The sequence below is a fragment of the Entelurus aequoreus genome, linkage group LG28 (genome assembly GCF_033978785.1).
Source record: "Entelurus aequoreus isolate RoL-2023_Sb linkage group LG28, RoL_Eaeq_v1.1, whole genome shotgun sequence".
In the NCBI taxonomy this organism is placed as follows: Eukaryota; Metazoa; Chordata; class Actinopteri; order Syngnathiformes; family Syngnathidae; genus Entelurus; species Entelurus aequoreus.
Genome location: NC_084758.1, coordinates 15,089,301 through 15,114,300, shown reverse-complemented (window position 1 = coordinate 15,114,300; position 25,000 = coordinate 15,089,301). Strand labels below are relative to the sequence as shown.

Here is a 25,000-nt window from a genome sequence, read left to right as displayed (position 1 = left end):
GTACATAAATATATAATAAAATATAAAACAAAGTTTAGTTAATTAGTAAAAAAAAACAATACACTAGGTTATGCATTAGTTAGAAAAATATTAGAAGCTCTCAACATATAGGGTTGGAATTGGGGGTTAAATCACCAAAAATGATTCCCGGGCGCGGCACCGCTGCTGCCCACTGCTGCCCACTTGCTGCCCACTGCTGCCCACTGCTGCCCACTGCTCCCCTCACCTCCCGGGGGGGTGAACAAGGGGATGGGTCAAATGCAGAGGACAAATTTCACCATACCTAGTGTGTGTGACAATCATTGGTACTTTAACTTAACATAAAATAAAATACATACATATATAATAAAATATAAACAAAGTTTAGTTGATTAGTAAAAAAAACCAAAACAATTACACTAGTTAATGAATTAGTTTGAAAAAATATTAGAAGCTCTCAACATAAAATAAAATACATACATATATAATAAAATATAAACAAGTCTAGTTAATAGTAAAAAAAAATTATAATTACACTAATTAATTAATTAGTTTGAAAAATAATAGAAGCTCTCCACATAAAAGTAAAATAAACGTACAATACAAACAACGTTTAGTTAGTTGTTTAATTAAGAAATACAGTTATACTAATTTAGGAATTAATTTGAAACAACAATAATAAACACTGTTAAATGTGTAACTGAACATTAATATGTTTTTTCTGGCAGAATTTTTGACACACCAGATTATGCAGTACTTTTTTAATATTTTCATTCTGTTCGTAAATGGAAGGAAAAAAAAACAATAGTAAAGTGTAAGAAAAAAGAGGGAAAAAAATCAGTATTTAATGAGAAAAAGCTAAAATGTTACAACTAATAATTAATAATATACTTAGTCACTAATAATACAACGCTGACACAACATCTGTTTTTAGCATTTAAAGAAAACAACAACAACATACCAATGGCCCCTGGATACTTCACTTTTCACTGACTTTGGTGGACACCCCTGAACTAAAGTATCAAAAGTATGGATATTTTGTTTTGAGAATCGATATTCTAGCATAAAGATCTGTATCGATTGGCATGTCACTATTATTTACGTACCTCCACTTCGACAGCCTCTTCTCCCCGTCATTGTTGTTTTACCGGTAGTGTCCTTAGCGGGTCTAGTGACAGACATAAGTCAGAACTGTATGCTACTCTATATTAGAAATGGCAACAGCCCCACAACAAGAAGATAGAGTAAAAATAAGGAGCTTACTGACTTGGGCACGGACTACAATGGAGCGCACATTTTTGGGAATTATGCAGATGAGCGCCGTGTGTAATGTTCTATATTGTCAATGTTTTGTTGTTGCTAGAGTCATTTAATTAACAGGTGTTCAACCTGCAGTCCACATGTATCTCTTATGTTTGACTGCCATCAACTGGTCACACGTATCATTACACCATGTACCAAATAAATTGCTTCGAGGTCGGTAAGCACAACTAGAATTAATTCGCACATTAGGTGGCACCGAAATATAAGGCGTACTGTCAAGTTTTCGGAGAAAATAAAAGGATTTTAAGTGCGCCCTATCGGCCGAAAAATACGATACCGACGCCAGGAGAGCAAACCGAGCCATTTAAAGTACCACCTCAGAAAACACTTGCTCTCCAAGTACCACCATAATGACCAACCTTATACATACTTGCCAACCCTCCCCGTTTTTAGCGGGAGAATCCCGATATTCAGCGCCTCTCCCGACAACCTCCCGGCAGAGATTTTCTCCCGACAAACTCCCGGTATTCAGCGGAGCTGGAGCCACGCCCCTCCAGCTCAATGCGGACCTGAGACTGAGTGGGGACAGCCTGTTCTCACGTCCGCTCCACAATATAAACAGTTTGTCTGCCCAATGACGTCATAACATCTAGGGCTTTTAGAGAGTATAGTGCACAACTGCGCACACAACAAGGAGAGGAAGCAGAAGAACGAGGAAATTACACACATGGCGACCGAAATGATATACTCATCATGAACGAAGAGTTAAACAGGACAATACTGCCATCTAATGGATAGCCACAGGAACACTGAAATTCAAGTATTATTTTTTTTCTATGTAAATAAAATAGAATATATAATAATACATATATATATATATATATATATATATATATATATATATATATATATATATATATATATATATATATATATATATATATATATATATATATATATATATATATATATATATATATATATGTATGTATGTATAGCTAGAATTCACTGAAGGTCAAGTATTTCATATATATATATATATATATATATATATAATATATATATATATATATAATATATATATATATAATATATATATGAAATACTCGAGTTGGTGAATTCTAGCTGTAAATAACCACGCCCCCCGACCAAGCCCCCCCCCCTCCCGATTTTGGAGGTCTCAAGGTTGGCAAGTATGACCTTATAATACAGTAGTGTAGTAGGCCTAAATATTCATTAAAAACGAGGCTGAGGTTTCATTCAACAAGTATGAATAATATTTTTGTCCACTGTAACATTACTCACAGTTTGAACAGTAACACTGTGTTTGAATATAGGAAAATAAAACACTGTACTTTAATTAAGTGATCTTTGGCGTACCACTCGATGAAGTCCGGGTACCGCTAGTGGTACACATGCCACAGTTTGAGAATCACTGCACTATACAATACAATGCAAAATACACTATACAATACACAAAACACAATATACATAATATAATACTGTACATAGTACACAAATGCAATACAATACGTAGTTCACAAAATACAATACAAAATACGGAAAATATAATACAGTACACAAAACACACTAGTATACAAAGTTCACCAAACACAATACAATACACAGTTCACAAAATATAATACAATACACAGTACGCAAAATATAACACAGTACACAAAATCTAATACATTACACAGTACACAAATTGCACTACTATACAAAGTTCACAAAATACAGTACAATACACAGTTGACAAAATATAATACAATACACAAACTACAATTAATACACTGCAATACAGTATACACAAAAACAATACACTATACACAAAAATACAATACACAACACAAAATGTACGATACAATATAATGCACTGTACTATACGATACAATACACAGTACACAAAATACAATTAAATACACAGTACACAAAATACACTGTACAATACACAGTTCACAAATTATAATACAATACACAAAAACAATACATTACGAAATACACGATACTATACAATACAAAACACAACACATTCTACAAAATACACTATACCAGTGGTTTTCAAACTTTTTTCACCAAGTACCGCCTCTTAAATCACTCGGCTCCCCAAGTACCACCATAACGACCAACGTTAAAACACAGTAGCATAGTAGACCCAAGTATTCATTAAAAACAAGGCAGAGGTTTTATTTAACAAGTTTATTTAACATTTTTTGGCCTCAGTTTGAACAGTAACACTGTGTTTGAATATAGGACAATAAAACACTGTACTTCAATCAAGTGATTCATTGGCGTACCACTAGATGGAGCCCATGTACCACAGTTTGAGAATCGCTGCTCTAATACGTCTCTGTTCTGTGTGTAGACTGTGAATCTTCATGGTCATGTCAGCTAACTTGTGTGTGTGTGTGTGTGTGTGTTAGCGGTGTGGGTCTGGCGCGAGCTCACTTCGAGAAGCAGCCGCCGTCCAACTTGAGGAAGTCCAACTTCTTCCACTTTGTCCTGGCGCTGTACGACCGCCAGGGTCAGCCCGTGGAGATCGAGAGGACGTCCTACGTGGACTTTGTGGAGAAGGACAAGGTAGGACGCCACGTCGGCCATCATTGTGGCGATCTTGCCTTGAAGTCGCTTTATGGCCCTGTGTCCCGACAGGAGTACAACGGAGAGAAGACCAACAATGGAATCCACTACAGGCTACAGCTTCTTTACAGCAACGGTGAGTCCAGTCAAGTGTAGTCCCAGTTTTTTGGCACAAGTACTGCTCACCGATTCACGTAAAATGACATGTTTCGTCACGCTCCGGTCGCATACTTGCCAACCCTCCCGATTTTCCAGGGAGACTCCCAAATTTCAGGTGCCCCTCCCGAAAATCTCCCGGGGCAACTATTCTCCCGAATTTCTCCCGATTTCCACCCGGACAACAATATCGGGGGCGTGCCTTAAAGGAGACTATTATATATGTCTCCGTTGTCCATAGGTTTATCTATAAGCCATAAAGTAGGCAGGCATGGAGCTATTTCTTAGTGTGTGTTTATTCCAGCCGGCACGTTAATACACTGACACACAACATCCAGATTCCCATCATGCATTGCTTCAAAACTACGGCAAGTAGTAATGTCCAAAAACTTTAACAGAGACGATGCTGCCTGCACATTTTGTAGTTTAGACTTTTATGTGTGTGTATATGTGTAAATAAATGAACACTGAAATTCAAGTATTTATTTTATATATACCTGTATATATATATATATATATATATATATATATATATATATATATATATATATATATAATATATATATATATATATATATATATATATATATATATATAATAAAATAAATATATATATATATAGCTAGAATTCATTGAAAGTCAAGTATTTATTTTATATATATATATATATATATATATATATACATATGAATTTCAGTGAATTCTAGCTATAAATATACTCCTCCCCCTTAACCACGCCCCCGCCCACTTCAAACCCCCCCCCCCCCCCCCCCCCCAATCTCCCAAATTCGGAGGTCTCAAGGCTGGCAAGTATGCCCGGTCGTCGTGTGATCACTCCAGCAGCACTGAGAGTGGACTCAGCCAAAATATCTCTATGTAATGTTGGAATTGAAAAGCAATTGGCTCAAAAAAAAAAACGCTCCAACGTAAGTAAAAAAACAAAAAAAACAACCACCGCTTTTCCAAAAAAAGCGCTAGCTTGATGCTATCTGATTAGCGATTTTACATGGCAATTTCAACGCCTCCAAATTTGCTAAAGAAAACGACAACTAAGATCAAACAGCTGGTGCGTAGTAAGTACAATACTTACAGTTAGAGATGTCCGATAATGGCCGATATTCCGAAATTGTCCAACTCTTAATTACCGATACCAATGTCAACCGATACCGATATATACAGTTGTGGAATTAACACATTATTATGCCTAATTTTGTTGTGATGCTCCGCTGGATGCATTAAACAATGTAACAAGGTTTTCCAAAATAAATCAACTCAAGTTATGGAAAAAAATATTATTGTTGAAGTCACAAAGTGCATTTTTTTAACATGCCTCAAAACAGCAGCTTGGAATTTGGGACATGCTCTCCCTGAGAGAGCATGAGGGGGTTGTGGGGGACAGGGGGTGCCGGGGGGTGTATATTGTAGCGTCCCGGAAGAGTTAGTGCTGCAAGGGGTTCTGGGTATTTGTTCTGTAGTGTTTATGTTGTGTTACGGTGCGGATGTTCTCCCGAAATGTGTTTGTCATTCTTGTTTGGTGTGGGTTCACAGTGTGGCGCATATTTGTAACAGTGTTAAAGTTGTTTGTACGGCTACCCTCAGTGTGACCTGTATGGCTGTTGACCAAGTATGCGTTGCATTCACTTGTGAGTGTGTCAAAAGCAGCAGATATTATGTGACTGGGCCGGCACGCAAAGGCAGTGTCTTTAAGGTTTATTGGCGCTCTACGTCCGTGTACACAGCGGCGTTTTAAAAAATCATACATTTTACTTTTTGAAACCGATACCGATAATTTCGGATTTTACATTTTAAAGCATTTATCGGCATTTATCGACATCCCTACTTACAGTATTATGGTTAGAGTGTCCGCCCTGAGATGGGTAGGTTGTGAGTTCAAGTCATACCAAAGACTATAAAAATGGGAGCCATTACCTCCCTGCTTGGCACTCAGCATCAAGGGTTGGAATTGGAATTGTTAAATCACCAAAAGTTATTCCTGGGCGTGGCCACCGCTGCTGCTCACTGCTCACCTCACCTCCCAGGGGGTGATCAAGGGTGATGGGTCAAATGCAGAGAATAATTTCGCCACACCTAGGTACTTGAACTTTTAACACTTTTAGGGCGCAACAAAAACACACCTGCCATCTAACGTCTTGGACTTGCAACTGCAACTGCACTTTAAAGTCAGACTTGCAAATGAGACGCAGAAATGTAATAATGAAGCAAAGTACTTGAATGTTGAAGTAATAAAACAATTATTTTGTTATCATAAACACATTTTTTTTAACACAGAAAATTGGGACAATTGGGTACCGGGAATTGGTTCCCTATCAGTTCAAGTGTGAACCCTACCGGTCCCAAGTCAACACGGCGCAAAGTGCAGGAAATCAGTGTTAGCACCAGGCGGTGTTGCCGAGGTAATTGACCGGCGATGGCGCTGATTAAAAAAAAAAGAGAGAGATACGATTAGACGCGACACCCGCTTCCCTTGTCACCACTAATCCATGACAACACTTCCTGATTGGGCCTTTATTTGTCTGGGGGGAGTGGGGGCGGAGTCAGCTTTGGCCCAACATGCTAATGTAGCATTCATCAGGCCACAAGGAGCCAGAACACTCTGAAAGTGTTCCGCACAACTTGACTTGAAGTGGTTGTCATGTGACAGTCATGTGACTAGCCCAATATGGCTTCCGCAAAATGGCTGTCAGGTAAACCAGCGAGCTGATTTCCAAAGCTCATTTAGAATCACTAGCACTTTTAATGTCTTAATGTGGTGTCAAATATCACAACTAAAGTTTTTTTTTATTTCTAAAATTCTTAACTTAATTTTTAGAGACAAGCTGGGAAAATATCGCTATCAGTATTTTAGCCTTAAAATTGCTGAGGTGGCAAATTTGTCACATGGCAAAAATGCTAATAAGACACTCAATGATTTTTTTTTTTTTACACTGCAAAAAGTCAGTGTTCAAAACAACAACAAAAATTAGGGGTATTTTACTTGAACTAAGCAAAATTATCTGCCAATAGAACAAGAAAATTCGACTTGTCAAAACTTTCCAAAACAAGTAAAATTAGCTAACCTCAATGAACCCAAAAATACCTTAAAATAAGTATATTATCACTAATAACAAGTGCACTTTTCTTGGTAGAAAAAAAAAGAGACCTTTTTGCTCAATATGTTGAAAAATATTCTTAAATGAAGTAAATGCTAGTGCCATTATCTTGACATAAGATGGGTCAAATGCAGAGGACAAATTTCACCACATCTAGTGTGTGTGTGACAATCATTGGTACTTTAATCTTTAATCTTAATCTTAATGATATGCACTCGGCATTACATTTCTTGAAACCAGCAAACTTATACTAAAACTAATGTATTGTTGTTAATGGAAAGGCAACAAGGCAACCGCTTGTTACTCTCGAGGTCTACTAGCCGCTCAGCCAAATCATATGGTCTAAAAATGCATTTTTCCATGGATAACATGACATCATCACGCCAAGTGCGAGCTCTTTCAGTCAATTAGTGCGCATATATACAGCCCGGCCCCTGGCCCAAAAATTTTTTTATTGTAATTTTGAAGAATTTATCTGAATGTGCATGAACTATTTCTGTTTGAAATGTTAAATGTTTAAATATTAACTGTCAGTTTGCTTTACTCTGCCAACTGTACTACTATACGAGTACGTGTTTTCTATTGTTTCATTGAAAATAAAACAGCAAAGTCCATTTGGCTGTCATCTGTTTTAACTTTGAGACACAATTGTGTCAAAGTCATGATTTTTTATTTCATACTTGAAATAAGAAATTATTACTTTGAAAAAGCAGTTTTATACTTGTGAGTGTTGATGACACAGCTTTGCAACAGTTGATATTCTAGTTTCAAGCATGTTTTACTCAATATAGGTCATCAAATCTCAGCAACAAGCTGTAATATCTTACTGAGATCATTTAGGACCAAAACCCTTAAAACAAGTAAAACACTAACGTAAAATCTGCTTAGTGAGAAGAATGATCTTATCAGACAGAAAATAAGCAAATATCACCCTTATTTGAGATATTTAATCTTACTTAGATTTCAGTTTTCGCAGTGTGACTGTTTCCAAAATTTTAAGTAAATTGTGTTCTTTTCCATGAACAATTCAACATCTTTGGCATTATTTAGTAGTATTTTAAGACCTCAGAAATGTCTTCAACGTGATTTAACGGCCTTTTATGTCTTCAATTGCTCACTATAAGAGCAGAAAAGAGTCAATTCAGGGTGATGGATGTATAAAATCAACCAATCAATCAATGTTTATTTATATAGCCCTAAATCACAAGTGTCTCAAAGGGCTGCACAAGCCACAACAACATCCGCGGTACAGAGCCCACATAAGGGCAAGGAAAAACTCACAACCCCAATGGGACGTCGATACCCCCCTCCACAAGAGAGAGGGGGGCAGAGGAGAAAAGAAAAGAAACGGCAGATCAACTGGTCTAAAAAGGGGGGTCTATTTAAAGGCTAGAGCAGGGGTGGGCAATTAATTTTTACCGGGGTCCGCATGAGCAACCCGAGCACTGCTGGAGGGCCACATCGACAATATTTCTATTACATTTTGCTCAATATTATTTTTGATACATACCGTAAGATTAATAATAATAATAATAATAATTAATAATAATAATAATACTTCCATTTAACCTAACTTAACTTTATACCAAAAGTACTGCTTTGGAAATCATTTGTACCCCTTTCAGAGATCACATTTAGTTCCCCTTAAACATCCTCATGTTGCACAATGAAATGTAAGCATAGGATGAAGTGTGCATTCCTCTAACTTTCTCTAGTAACAGCATTCCATGATTAATATCAATAAATTAACATTAATAATAAATGAAGGTAGAATAAGCACACGTATGACTGAGGAGTCATAGTGTAACTTTGTGTGGTGTTTGAGTTGTCCGACTTTTTGTGTGGCCATAAACGCACCAGTGGCTTAGTGCTATGCGTGTTGGTGACAGATGACAAGTTGGTTTTGGCCTGGTTTGTATGGCAGAAAATGACTAGTTTTTCGAGTTTGAAGTGTTTTACTCATGTTTTTGGTGTGGTTATGGCCGAATATAAACACTTTTGCTCAATAAAGTGATCGATATAATTCCTGTCCTCGAAGCATCTCGATAGACGTTACAATAATTGAACTGTGTTGACGAACACCGTTAGGGCCGCTTGTTGTCACTGTCACTCAGAGTTGCATTGCAAAATTACACAGAATAAATGTGTTTATTTTGTTTAGAATTCAGATGGGATTTGATTTGGTGCGCGACATATACTTGCTGTGCGCAGAGGACGCTTGAGCAGTGCGCAATTGCGCAGGCGCGCACCTTAGAGGGAACATTGCTTGGCAGTCTATGTGTTGTTGAAAACACGCCATTCCTCATCAACTTTTCTCTTTTAAGCGTCTCGGGTGTAAACCGTGCATCACTTGTCGCTGCATGTGCACCTTCACTCGCAGGTTACACACGGACATACGCCCATAAATAACACTTTTCAAAATAAAAGCAGCACAGTTGTATTGCGCGCACAACATAGATGTTTTTTCAACTTTATTTTGTAATTTGTGATTGCAGCTGTTCGCATTCACTCACAATCACGCACGTGCATATACGTCCACACGGAAGTAATACAAATAACGCTTTTCAGAACAAAAGCAGCACTGTTGTATTGCACACTCGACATAGATACTTTTTTAAATTAATTTTGTAATTTATAATTGGCCTCACGCGGGCCGGACAGGGACGCACAAATGTGGCCCGCGGGACGCACAAATGTGGCCCGCGGGCCGCAGAATGCCCAGGTCTGGGCTAGAGTATACAAATGAGTTTTAAGATGGGACTTAAATGCTTCTACTGAGGTAGCATCTCTAACTATTACCGGGAGGGCATTCCGTAGTACTGGAGCCCCAATAGAAAACGCTCTATAGCCCGCAGACTTTTTTTGGGCTCTGGCAATCACTAATAAGTAAAAAAATGATAAAAATCAAAGTTAACCACGACGATGATGATATCAGTGCACAAAGAAAAATGAAGAAGTGTCATCTTTTAACAATGTGTGTTTTTTTCCTAGGCATCAGGACAGAACAAGACCTTTTCGTGCGCCTCATTGACTCCATGACAAAACAGGTGAGATCATCACGTCATGTCAACCGTCCCTAAGCCGGCGTTAAAAGTGCGGCTTTTGACGACTCATTTTAAAAAGACTGTGACAAAAAAAGTGGAGCAAAAAGAGCGAACAGGTGAAATGTAACAAGAAAATGTTGCAATATTGAGACTAATAACACAAAGCTTTTTTACTTTAAAACTGGCAGTGCTGGAAAAAAGGTAAAAACGTGTAATGGACGGACATTGAGGGCCACATGGCGGCTATGGCTGCCCTCAAATATGAATATTAATGATATTATTGAACAATTGCATTTGATTATTAGATATTTATACCTACACTGTAAAAAAAAAAAAAAAGAGAGATTTTGCGTCAAAAAAACTGGCAGCTCTGTTGACTGAAATTAGAAAAAAATATAATTTACTGTAAAATTTTGTTTTTACAGCATATTCCTATAAATGGAAAAAACTTTACCATACTAAAATTCTAATGACTAAGCAGCCAGTTTTTTGTTGTTGTTTTTTTACCGTAAAATCTACAGTTGTTGTTTGTGTATTTTCTGTAAGCATTGTTTTTAACAGTAAAATTCTAGTTGTTTATCGTAAAATCTATTGTCATTTTAACACTGTACACTTTGATTGAAATCATGAGTCAAGCAGATATTTAAGTATTTGTATTTTTATTTTTTCCCCAAAAATATGGATTGTATGATGATATAAAATGTTATGCATTATTAGATTGTATCAATTTTAAATGACATTTTTTCCCGTCAAACTAGAAATAACAAATATATTTAATAAGGGACAAGTGGTAGAAAATGGATGGATGGATGGAAGATAAAAGATGAAGTAGTTTATAAATGCCTATTATTTCCAGGGCCATATACAATGATATGGCGGACCAGGTCTTGCCCCCGGTTCTTGAGTTTGACACTAGGGATCTACACATTTAAGCGTTGAAAGTGAAAATAATATATATTGATGTATAATTTATTTTTAACACTTTTATGAGTTTGTATCCCATGATTTTTTTTAACTCATTGTTAAAAAAAATTCAAAAACAATAATAATAATTGACTTATTTAAGGATTCAATTTGATTGAAATCATAAGTCAAGCAGATATTTAAGTATTGACATTTTTCCCCCCAAAATTAGGAATGTATGATGACATAAAATTTGATGCATTATTAGATTGTATCAATTTTAAATTAAATTTCCACCCGTCAAACTAGAAATAACTAATATATTTAATCAGATAAAAGATGAAGTACTTTATAAATGCCTATTATTTCCAGGGCCATATAAAATTATATGGCAGACCAGGTCTGGGTTTGATACTTGTGATCTACAGATGAAAATAATATATTTATATGTATAACTTATTTTTAACACTTTTGAGTGAGGGCTTTTTGTATCCCCTGATTTTTTTTTTTTAACTCATTCTTAAAAAAACATTCAAAAACAATGTCATGAATTAATGACTTATTTAAGGATCCAATTTGATTGAAATCATAAGTTAAGCAGATATTTAAATATCTTTATTTTTTACCAAAAAATAGGAATGTATGATGATATAAAATTTGATGCATCATTAGATTGTATCAATTTCAAATACATTTTTTCCCCCCGTCAAACTAGAAATAACAAATATATTTAATCAAATAAAAGATGAAGTAGTTTATAATTCCATCCATTTTCAACCGCTTATTCCTTTCGGGGTCGCGGGGGGCGCTGGAGCCTATCTCAGCTACAATTGCCTATTATTTCCAGGGCCATATAAAATGATATGGCGGACCAGGTCTGGCCCCCGGTCCTTGAGTTTGACACTAGTGATCTACAGATGAAAATAATATATATTGATGTATAACTTATTTTTAACACTTTTATGAGTGGGGGCTTTTTGTATCCCCTGATTTTGTTATAAAAATGTCATGAATTATTGACTTATTTAAGGATCCAATTACTTCACATCAATTATTCCAATGAGAACATTTTTTGGGGAAAAAAATTGCATAGTTTGTGTTTTTGCCATTAAAAACTGTGTTTTCTTTGACAAAAAAACAAAATGTCTTAAATTGATTAAAATGTAAACTTTATGTCAACTGATAGATCTGAAGTTAATCTATAGCTCTTTTACAGTTGTACGTAAAAAAACAAACAAACATGTATATGACTTGTTTATAAGACTTTAATGACTGGACCCTTTTGGGACCGTGAGACACATATTTTACATTTAAAGGCTCTTAATGGATACACAGCTTAATGACGTACATTCAGAGTGTTGCAGAGTACTGTACATCACTGGAGTAGATAAATCACTGGAGTAGATACAGTAAATCAACAAATATATTATTTGTAGAAAATAAATCACCATTTTCCTCCCAATCAAGTGAAACTGGATCACCTCTCACGGCTCAGGAAATCACGATCCACAAAATCTCGGCCTGTGATTCTCTCTTATCTCGCCACATACGGTCCATATTTAATAACATGATCCCGCCCACAAAAGCGACATCCCCCCCCCCTCCGCCCCGTCTGCATGTCAGCCATCGATTGTCCGAGGGGGCCGACACGGCGTCGGCCATGGAGCTGATCAATAATCCGCATGTGGCACAGCGCGACCCACTGGAGACCACCCTGCCGACACCTCCTTACTCTCACACACACACGCACACAAACACACGCACACACACACACACACCACACCACACACAAACGCACGCGCAGAGCACTGACAGACAGGTCGGCTGGAGCCCCGGCAAATCGATGAAAGCCCGCGAGGAGCCGTTAGAGTGAATGAAGTTCATTGACGACGTTAAAGAGTGTGTGAAGCTCTATACACACGCACGCACACACACGCACCTCAACAATGTCCACACGATGTCCTCACGTGCACTACAACAGGGGGGCAAAATGTCTCCAATGCTTAAATGTTCCCTACGAAAATATTAATAAGTAAATATGAATAATGGCTTGCAGCCTCGTCTAGAGTTCATACTTGAGCAAAGGTTTGTACTAGAGATGTCGATGAATGCTTTAAAATGTAATATCGGAAATTATCCGTATCGTTTTTTTTATTATCGGTATCATTTTTAAAAATTTTTATTAAATCAACATAAAAAACACAAGATACGCTTACAATTAGTGCACCAACCCAAAAAACCTCCCTCCCCAAACAACCTCCCTCCCCTCATTCACACAAAAGGGTTGTTTCTTTCTGTTATTAATATTCTGGTTCCTACATTATATATCAATATATATCAATACAGTCTGCAAGGGATACAGTCCGTAAGCACACATGATTGTGCGTGCTGCTGGTCCACTAATAGTACTAACCTTTAACAGGTACTTTTACTCATTTTCATTAATTACTAGTTTCTATGTAACTGTTTTTATATTGTTTTACTTTCTTTTTTATTCAAGAAAATGTTTTTAATTTATTTATCTTATTTAATTGTATATTTTTTTTTAAAAAGGACCTTATCGTCACCATACCTGGTTGTCCAAATTAGGCATAATAATGTGTTAATTCCACGACTGTATATATCGGTATCGGTTGATATCGGTATCGGTAATTAAAGAGTTGGACAATATCGGAATATCGGATATCGGCAAAAAGCCATTATCGGACATCTCTAGTTTGTACACTTTGAACACAACACAACGTGTGATGCATTACTGTACATCAAACAAACACAAGAAGCAGGATCTACTTTCTATCAAATGACAAGCCAAACAACATGCAGTGCCCTCACAAACAATCAGAAATCTCAAAAAATATTTTATTTCAACAACCATACGGCTACAGTTATAAACATTTAAAAAATTCGTATTTTTCGGAGTATAAGTCGCTCCGAAGTATTAGTTGCACCGGCCGAAAATGCATAATGAAGGAAAAAAACATATATAAGTCGCATTTTTTGGTGAAATGTATTTGATAAAACCCAACACCAAGAATAGACATTTGAAAGGCATTTTAAAATAAATAAAGAATAGTGAACAACAGGCTGAATAAGTGTACGTTATATGAGGCATAAATAACCAACTGAGAACGTGCCTGGTATGTTAACGTAACATATTATGGTAAGAGTCATTCAAATAACTATAACATATAGAACATGCTATACGTTTACCCAACAATCTGTCACTCCTAATCGCTAAATCCCATGAAATCTTATACGTCTAGTCTCTTACGTGAATGAGCTAAATAATATTATTTGATATTTTACGGTAATGTGTTAATCATTTCACACATAAGTCGCTCCTGAGTATAAGTCGCACCCCCGGCCAAACTATGAAAAAAACTGTGACTTATAGTCCGAAAAATACGGTACGGTATTTTCCTGACTTTAGACCGCACCCACTACATTTGGGAAAAATCTAGTTTTTCCGTATATTAGCCGGACAGATGTTGTGAGTTGTTAGTTATTTACACAGAAATTGTAAACATTTATTTACATACCTTAATTATTTCCAAACGGTGTCTGTAACACGGCAGTAAAACGTCTGATCAAACAAAACAGAAGTCGTCGTCATGGACCCACTAGCTGCGGAAGCTAGCTTTCCAATCAGCTAAATAGACTCAATAACTCCACAGTGACGTTTTGGTGAATTAACTGAGGAATTTGTGAAACTGAAATAATACAAAGATAAATAGTATTATTATTGTTATTAACACAGACACTTGTAAACGTGTTGGCAAATTAGCTAACGCTAGCTTTATTAGATTACGATAGCATTAACAAATGTGCATGAAAACACCCCTACAGACCTCACACATGGGACGCTTTAATAAGTAAGAATCGTTTTGGTTATATTGTAAAACTTACAAGCGTTGGTTGGAGTGATAAATGAAGAATCCATACGAGTAGAAACGCTATGGACGGCTGGAAGACAAACACTGCACTCCAGTTGGAGAAAGCACTCTGTATAGGGAAGGACACATGCATTGGCTAAACTCGTCCATAACATGACGCCATAGCACAACAAATAAAACGCTTTCTAGGTGTATGTTTATTTTTTTAAATCTATTTTTTTTATGGCTGTTATCGGAGAAAAATCCATAACTTAGCTGCACCGTTTTATTAGCTGCAGGGTTCAAAGTGTAAGAAAAAAAGTAGCGGCTTATAGTTTTTGCCACACCGTACTATAAGTTGCAGATATATACGTTGTTAAATAAGTTATTCACACATAAATATTCTTTAAATGTTTATTTACATACCTCAATTGTTTCCAAACGGTGTCTGTAACACGGCTGATCAAACAAAACAGAAGTCGTCGTCATGGACCCGCTAACTGCGCAAGCTGGCTCTCCAATCAGCTAAACAGACTCAATAACTCCACGGTGACGTTTTGGTGAAGTTACTGAGGAATTTGTGAAACTGAAACAGCACAAAAAGAATGCCTTTGTAAGTTAACAATACTAACACACACTTCTTAGCATATTAGCAAGTGTCATTACATTACGTTAGCATGAAATCCCTCCACATCACACACGCAATGTTTCCCATAAACTGCCAAGATACCTGTGGCGGTGGGGGCGTGGCGGTGGGCGTGGTCACCATGACATCATCGAGTAATTTGCATAATTTACTACAATGATATGATTTTCTCTAAAAAGGCTCAAAAAATGTATACTTACTAATTAATAATAACAGTTTTGTTTTAAACGTCCATCCATCCATTTTACAATATAATTACAACACTTTATGTACATATTTATATACAGATTTGAACAATAAGTTATTCACTGAAATATATTTATTAATTGTGGTTCTTACAAAAAATATATCTTATAAAATATAAAAGCTAAAATGTCTCTTAAAGCTCTGCCCCTTTAATTAGTGCATACTAAATAATTTAACTTTAGCCTACTACTACAACCATATTATTTACCAGCAACATAAAGTGAAACAGAGGCAGAGGTGTCCTGCCACAGTCAGTAACAAATAAACAGAAAACAGTAGTGGTCAAATACAAATAAGGCAACAAGAGAAGTATCCTACACTTCTCTTTTGTAAAGTAAATCTGAACAGCCTATATGGGCATCTACATCAACTATATGATTTGCCTGAGAAGCTGGACAGGACAACAAAAAAAATAAAAAATAAAAAAAATTGTTTGTGGCGGACGTAATTCTTTCGTGGCGGGCCGCCACAAATAAATGAATGTGTGGGAAACACTGCACACGGGACACTTTAATAAGTAAGAATTGTTTCAGTCGTATTGTAAAACTTACAAACGTTACTTGGAGCGATGGAGGAAGAATCCATGAGAGTAGAAACGCTATGGACGGCTTATACTTCCGGTTCAAAGCTTTAACCAGCGTTTTATAAGCCGCAGGGCTCAAAGCGTAGGAACTTCCAGTACGTTCACGACAGAGTAGCCACCTTTTTCCAAAAAAGTCCGGTCTCATCCCAAATAAAACTTGCTTTGTTCGATTCCTCCATACTTTGTTTCTTTAGTACAAATTGTTCATTTATCTACTCCAATAATGTATGGCCCTTAAAGTACTTCCCGCAAATAGACCAGCGTGGAAAGAAGAAGGGAATCTGCTGTCCTTTTGGGACTCATATGGAGTTAGCCAAATAGTCAAAAGGGGACTAAACATAGAGAAGACACACACGCCGCAGTGCTGAGAAGTGACTCGTAGTGTACTGTGTAAAATGCTGTGCCCTGCTTTTTGTCCTGCAAAATGAATGAATGAAGCGTTGGCAAATGGAGGCATATTTGGCTCCAAAATAGAGGGGGTCTTAATAGGGGGTTCCACTTTGCCTTGGTTCTACAAACCTCTTGTTCTTTTTCTCATGTCCACAGCCCATCCTGTACGAGGGACAGGACAAGAACCCCGAAATGTGTCGCGTCCTGCTCACGCACGAGATCATGTGCAGGTACTTGACTTGTGTGTGTGTTCTTGTATTTCTACCCTTCTTGAGACATCAACAAGGACAAGTACCTTCCATATGAGGAGGTGTGAACAAGTGAGGACATAAATCATGGTCCCAATACAGAAAACCATTGCATCTAATAGAGAATGTCTCACTTGCACCCCTGGTGGTGAAATCTATCAAAATGAGGGTGGTCCCAAAAAGGAGGGATTTTTCAAATAGACTGTGTCGCTTTTAAAAGTGCTCCCCCATATGAAACAACAAGTGTGTGTAAAAATTTGAAGTGCTCCCCCTCTGGCCAACATATGTAATAACAAGTGTGTGTAAGAAATTGAAATGCGCCCCCTTTGGCCAAAATTAATAATAATAAAAAAACAAGTATATAGAGACGTACTGTAATAACTTGAAGTAAATAATGAAGATTAAATAAATAATAAAAATCAATGAACTAAAAGCAGTCTTTTTCTCACAATGTGTTGACTTTTTTCTTAAAAAAATTGGAAAAAATTTCTCATATTCTTTCTGTTTCTGTAATATTCCAATCCAATCCAATCCACTTTATTTATATAGCACATTTACACAACAAGAATGTTTCCAAAGTGCTGCACAGCCATGTTAAAAACAATATTAAAAACAATATTAAAAACAATATTAAAAATAATATTAAAAACAATATTATGCTACACCAATGACTGAATAAAAACAAAGAATAAATGAATAGAAAACCAATACAGAGACAATATAAAAAATAAATATGATTAAAAACGATTTTAAAGGGTAAAACCAATTAAAACAGTAAAATAGACATCAAAATTTATAACCCTAACCCTAACCACACAGGACAACAGAGGACAGAAGACCACACAACTCACGTAGTGTTAAAAGCCAAAGAATAAAAGTGGGTCTTAAGACGAGACTTAAAACACTCCACTGTGGGAGCAGTTTGAACATGGAGGGGCAGAGTGTTCCAGAGTTTAGGGCCGACCACAGAGAAGGCCCTGTCTCCCCTGGTTTTAAGTCTCGTCCTGGGCACCACGAGCTGGAGCTGGCTCTCGGACCTCAGAGCACGCGCAGGTGTGTAGATTTGGATGAGGTCCAAGATATACTGAGGTGCCAGTCCATGTAAAGCTTTAAAAACAAACAGCAAGGATTTAAAATCAATTCTAAAATGAACAGGGAGCCAGTGCAAACTCTGAAGAATTGGGGTTATATGCTCACGTTTCCTGGCCCCTGTTAAAAGTCGTGCTGCCGCGTTCTGGACTAACTGCAACCGGGAGAGAGCTTTTTGGCTAATGCCAGCATAAAGTGCATTGCAGTAGTCCAGGCGACTTGAAATAAAAGCATGCACGACTTGTTCAAAAAGGTTAAAAGATAAAAATGGTTTTACCTTTGCTAAAAGACGAAGATGATAAAAACACGATTTTAAAACGCCATTGACTTGTTTGTCAAATTTAAAATCGCTGTCTATAGTGACGCCAAGGCTGGTGACTTTGGGACGCACATGATTTTGCAATGGTCCCAAGTCAGTAAGGGCCGGACCAAAAACTGGAATTTCCGTTTTTCCCTCATTCATTATTAAAAAATTCTGGGCTAACCAAGCCTTGACATCACATAGACAGTTGAGAAGGGGTGTCAGGGGGCCGTGGCCTTTTGAAATTGGCATATACATTTGGCAGTCATCTGCATAAAAGTGATAAGACACTCCATGTTTCTTAAAAATCTCTCCAAGAGGGAGAATGTACAAGGAAAACAGGATGGGGCCTAGAATGGATCCCTGGGGGACACCACAGTAAAGCAGAGCAGAAGAAGAGGTGGCGTCCCCCAGCCTGACAGAGAAGGACCTCTCTGACAGGTAGGATCTGAACCACTCTAATGCAGTCCCCCTGACACCCACACAGTCTCTCAGGCGGTCTAAAAGAATTGTGTGGTCGACTGTGTCAAAGGCAGCTGTAAGATCTAAAAGCACTAAAATGGCAGAGCTACCAGAATCAGACATTAAAAGCAAGTCATTAAAAACCTTTAAAAGTGCAGATTCAGTACTGTGCAAAGCCTTGTATCCAGACTGAAATGGATCTAAAGTGCTATTTTCATCTAAAAAAGGCTGCAGTTGCGCTAAAACACATTTCTCCAGAATTTTTGACACAAAAGGTAATTTGGAAATGGGCCGATAATTTGACAAACATGTCGGATCTAGACCTGTTTTTTTAATCAAAGGCTCGACAACAGCTCTTTTACAAAAAGAGGGGACACAGCCAGAAATCAAGCTGCTGTTGATGATGTCCCTCACAGACAAGTCAATAGTATCCCAGATTTCTTTAAAAAAGCGAGGGGGGACTGGGTCTGTGGGACAGGACGAGGGTTTCAGTTTGTGGACTATTCCTGTAAGCTCAGGCATGGACACAGGCTCAAAGTGACTAAACACAGCCGAGCACTGAGTGGCCACATTAAAACTCAATGGAGAGCGAGAAAGATTTGCCCGAATAAAAGCAACCTTATCGTTAAAAAAGGAGAGAAATTTTTCACAAGTTTCACTTGTCATCTCCAGTAAAGTGGCTGGATTCGGATTAAGAACATAACTGATAGTATTAAAAAGAACATGTGGCTTGCTGATACTATTTAAAATTAAGTCTGACAGATATTTTGTTTTCTCATCTTTAACCACACTTTGATAGTTCTGACAGTTTTCTTTTAAAATTTGATAAGAAACCTCCAAGTGATCCCCTTTCCACTTGCGCTCCGCCCTTCGCCACTCACGCCGAGCTGTGCGTGTGGTTTCATTGAGCCAAGGCTCCTGTTTTGGCTTTGGACGTATAGCTTTGAGGGGCGCTATACTATCCAGAACCTCAGAACATGTAGAAAGAAAAGAGCACATCAATTGTACAGTGTCTGCAGAGTGTGATATACTCTGCATGGAGACAGTGAATAAAGGGGAGAAGGTGGCTGCGGTGTCAGACCTAATAACACGCAATATTGCAATATTTTCCTCAAAATGATTACTTTTTGATGTAAAAATATTACTTTTTACTGCAAAATGGTGACATTTGTCATATAAAACTATGACTTTTATCACAATATTGCCATTTTTTTTGTTGTTCTTGTAAAATAGTAATTTTTTGAGTAAAATTATTACGTTTGTCATCATTTTGCCAAGTAAAATTCAGATTATTATTCTAATATTGCCAAAATTTTAAGTTTTCTTTCTAAAATTGTGAATTTTGTCAAGTAAAATTACGACTCTTTTCATAAAAATTGCCAAAATGTTACGCTTTTTTTGTAAAATTGCGACTGTTATTGAGTAAAATTCCAACTTTTATCATAATATTGCACAAATGTTCAGTTTTTCTTGTAAAATATTGACTTGCATTGCGTAAAATGACGACTTTTTGTTAAAGTTAAAGTAGTCACACACTAAGTGTGGTGAAATTTGTCCTCTGCATTTGACCCATCCCCTTGTTCCCCCCCTGGGAGGTGAGGGGAGCAGTGAGCAGCAGCGGTGACCACGCTCAAGAATCATTTTGGTGATTTAACCCCCAATTCCAACCCTTGATGCTGAGTGCCAAGCAGGGAGGTAATGGCTCCCATTTTTATAGTCTTTGGTATGACTCAGCCGGGGTTTGAACTCACAACCTACCCATCTCAGGGCGGACACTCTAACCACTTGGCCCCTGGGTAGGTTTTATATATATAAAATATAGAGACGTACTGTAATAACTTGAAGTAAATAATGAAGATTAAATAAATAAAAAAAATCAATGAACTAAAAACAGTCTTTTTCTCACAATGTGTCGACTTTTTTCTTATAAAATTGGAAACAATTTCTCATATTCTTTTTGCAATATTTTCTCATGAAATGATTACTTTTTGATGTAAAATTATTAAATTTTACTGCAAGGTGGTGACATTTGTCATATAAAATTCTGACTTTTATCACAATATTGCCATTTTTTTTGTTGTTCTTGTAAAATAGTAATTTTTTGAATAAAATTATTACTTTTGTCATCATTTTGCCAAGTAAAATTCAGTAAATTATTCTAATACTGGCAAAATTTTTAGTTGTCTTATAAAATTGTGACTTTTGTCGAGTAAAATGACGACTCTTTTCATAAAATTGCCAAAATGTTACGCTTTTCTTGTAAAATTGCGACTGTTATTGAGTAAAATTCCAACTTTTATCATAATATTGCACAAATGTTCAGTTTTTCTTGTAAAATTTTGACTTGCATCGCGTAAAATTACGACTTTTTGTTAAAGTTAAAGAAGTCACACACACACTAAGTGTGGTGAATTTTGTCCTCTGCATTTGACCCATCCCCTTGTTCACCCCCTGGGAGGTGAGGGGAGCAGTGAGCAGCAGCGGTGGATGCGCTCGGGAATAATTTTGGTGATTTAACCCCCAATTCCAACCCTTGATGCTGAGTGCCAAGCAGGGAGGTAATGGCTCTCATTTTGATAGTCTTTGGTATGACCTGGCCGGGGTTTGAACTCACAACCTACCCATCTCAGGGCGGACACTCTAACCACTTGGCCACTGAGTAGGTTTTATATATAAATAATATAGAGATGTACTGTAATAACTTGAAGTAAATAGTGAAGATTAAATAAATAAAAAAAATCAATGAACTAAAAACAGTCTTTTTCTCACAATGTGTCGACTTTTTTCTTAAAAAATTGGAAATAATTTCTCATATTCTTTCTGTTTCTGTAATATTGCAATATTTTCTCATAAAATGATTACTTTTTGATGTAAAATTATTAAATTTGACTGCAAAGTGGTGACATTTGTCGTATAGAATTCTGACTTTTATCACAATATTGCCATTTTTTTTGAGTAAAATGATGACTTTTGTCATCATTTTGCCAAGTAAAATTCAGATTATTATTGTAATATTGCCAAAATTTTAAGTTTTCTTATAAAATTGTGACTATCGTCGAGTAAAATTATGACTCTTTTCATAAAATTGCCAAATGTTAAGCTTTTCTTGTAAAATTGCGACTGTTATTGAGTAAAATTCCAACTTTTATCATAATATTGCACAAATGTTCAGTTTTTCTTGTAAAATTTTGACATGCACTGCGTAAAATGACGACTTTTTGTTAAAGTTAAAGTAGTCACACACACTAAGTGTGGTGAAATTTGTCCTCTGCATTTGACCCATCCCCTTGATCACCCCCTGGGAGGTGAGGGGAGCAGTGAGCAGCAGCGGTGGCCGCGCTCGGGAATCATTTTAGTGATTTAACCCCCAATTCCAACCCTTGATGCTGAGTGCCAAGCAGGGAGGTAATTGGTCCCATTTTTATAGTCTTTGGTATGACTCGGCCGGGGTTTGAACTCACAACCCACCCGTCTCAGGGCGGACACTCTAACCACTTGGCCACTGAGTAGGTTTTATATATATAAAATATAGAGACGTACTGTAATAACTTGAATTAAATAATGAAGATTAAATAAATAATAAAAAATCAATGAACTAAAAGCAGTCTTTTTCTCACAATGTGTCGACTTTTTTCTTAAAAAATTGGAAACAATTTCTCATATTCTTTCTGTTTCTGTAATATTGCAATATTTTCCTCAAAATGATTACTTTTTGATGTAAAATTATTACTTTTTACTGCAAAATGGTGACATTTGTCATATAAAATTATGACTTTTATCACAATATTGCCATTTTTTTTGTTGTTCTTGTAAAGTAGTAATTTTTTGAGTAAAATTATTACGTTTGTCATCATTTTGCCAAGTAAAATTCAGATTATTATTGTAATATTGCCAAAATTTTAAGTTTTCTTTCTAAAATTGTGAATTTTGTCGAGTAAAATTACGACTCTTTTCATACAAATTGCCAAAATGTTACGCTTTTTTTGTAAAATTGCGACTGTTATTGAGTAAAATTCCAACTTTTATCATAATATTGCACAAATGTTCAGTTTTTCTTGTAAAATATTGACTTGCATTGCGTAAAATTACGACTTTTTGTTAAAGTTAAAGTAGTCACACACTAAGTGTGGTGAAATTTGTCCTCTGCATTTGACCCATCCCCTTGTTCACCCCCTGGGAGGTGAGGGGAGCAGTGAGCAGCAGCGGTGGCCGCGCTCGGGAATCATTTTGGTGATTTAACCCCCAATTCCAACCCTTGATGCTGAGTGCCAAGCAGGGAGGTAATGGCTCCCATTTTTATAGTCTTTGGTATGACTCGGCCGGGGTTTGAACTCACAACCCACACATCTCAGCCACAAGGCCACTGAGCAGGTTTTATTATAATGCCGAAAAAAGTTTTTCTTGTGAAATTGTGACCTTTTTCTTGTGAAATTCCAACTCATTTTTCACAACAAGCTTTTTTATATTTGCATATATTTCCATCCATCCGTCCATTTTCTCCCGTTTGTCCCTTTCGGAGGTCTCAGGAGGGTAACAAATACAAGAGTGTGTGTGTGTGTGTGTGTGTGTGTGTGTGTGTGTGTGTGTGTGTGTGTGTGTGTGTGTGTGTGTGTGTGTGTGTGTGTGTGTGTGTGTGTGTGTGTGAGCAAACAGCAGCTGTGCGCTGTCGTGGTGGTGTTGATGGCACCAATCAACACGTCCGCCGCGTCTCGTTAGTCCCGTTAATGGATTTACGAGTTCAGACGTGATCAGAGTGGACGTTAACGCGAGTCAGACCCCCAACACCAGGGGGGGCGCGTCGGACAGGTCCGTCGCCGTGGCAACGGACGCTGCCAAACCTCGGCGCTCGCTGCGACCGAGCAGCGTCCGGCAAAGTTGGCACGGCGGCGGCGCCGCCAAAGTTGGCCGGCTCGCCAACGTGGACCGCCCGCCGTGAACATTCCGGGACCGGGGCGGCGCCAGCTGGGATTGGCCTCCTCCCCGGCGCCCCCCTCAGGGGCCCTCCTGTAATCACATCACTTGTCCTCTGACCTCAACCGCTGACCCGTGCACTCACACCTTATTGGAGCTCTGACTCTTCCTGAGGGATCGCCTTTGTGCGTGCGTGCGTGCGTGCGTGCGTGCGTGCGTGCGTGCGTGCGTGTGTGTGTGTGTGTGTGTGTGTGTTCATGTGAGGTGACATGTGCAGAAGATCTCTCTTGTAGATGTGTGAAGTGTGTGTGATGATGCTTGTGTGGTCACTGATCCAACTGGCACCAGTGTGTGTGTGTGTGTGTGTGTGTGTGTGTGTGTGTGTGTGGGACACCTGACGAGTCAAAATGAGCGACATCGCACACCACTCCGTCATTAGGCGGCTAGCGGCCCAAGGGGAAACGTCATTAAGGCGGTCTTGTGGACGCGGTGCCAAGGTTTGTTTTGGTCTTTGTGAGCGTGATCCCCGGGGGGCGGGAGGGGAGGCCTTGGGGGTGGTAGGGGCGCGGGGCCAGCCGAGCTCCCGGGGTCCAGTTTGTTTATTACACTTCAATGGCACTTTGTCACCACAGCAGCACCCGCGGGTGCCGATTGCTAATTGGTCTCCTGGAAGTTTGGCTAATGGCTGCAAGTAGCGAAGGGAATAGCACAACAGTCGCACTTCCTCACACACGCGACGCTTTCTGGCCGTACTATCAATCATTCATCACGCCCGCGTGAAATGGCAATGCCATTCAGGACGGCGGGGCGCCCGGTCGGGCCGAAGCCATTCCTTTTGAAGAATTAGCGGAGGACATGTTAATGAGGTCGTGGTTATTCTGATAGGTCACATGATCTTATCGTCTATTACCATGCTGCTTTCTGTGTTGTTCACATGTAACATTTAGGAACGAAATATCCTGAATTAATAATAATGACATATGAGGTGTGTGTGTGTGTGTGTGGGGCGGGGGGTTTTGGCACGCGGGTGCGCACTTGGCACGGGCGGTGGAGTCGTGTGCACGGATGTGCCGCCGTCGCTGGGCGTGGTCCAGACTTTGGTGACCTTGGCTCCAGCTCAGCTGGATGCTGGAACAAAATGTCCCCCCCCCCAAAGTAAAATAGCTTCTTGTAAATATTTATGATGATCATAAAGAATGCTTTCCTGTCATTTTCAA

The 25,000-nt window shown here is 38.0% G+C and overlaps 1 protein-coding gene across 4 annotated transcripts in view; it reads left to right on the top strand.

Moving 5' to 3' along the window:
• Positions 1-25,000, top strand: part of LOC133645187 (transcription factor COE1-like) — a 197,558-nt gene that overhangs the window by 27,359 nt on the left and 145,199 nt on the right. For 3 of the 4 annotated variants that reach the window (XM_062040047.1, XM_062040049.1, XM_062040050.1), the window contains exons 3-6: positions 3,666-3,822; positions 3,895-3,958; positions 10,080-10,135; positions 16,929-17,002. In XM_062040047.1, coding sequence (XP_061896031.1) covers positions 3,666-3,822; positions 3,895-3,958; positions 10,080-10,135; positions 16,929-17,002 — 351 coding nt within the window. The remainder of the gene's footprint in view (positions 1-3,665; positions 3,823-3,894; positions 3,959-10,079; positions 10,136-16,928; positions 17,003-25,000) is intronic. The other variant, XM_062040048.1, reaches the window with a different exon arrangement.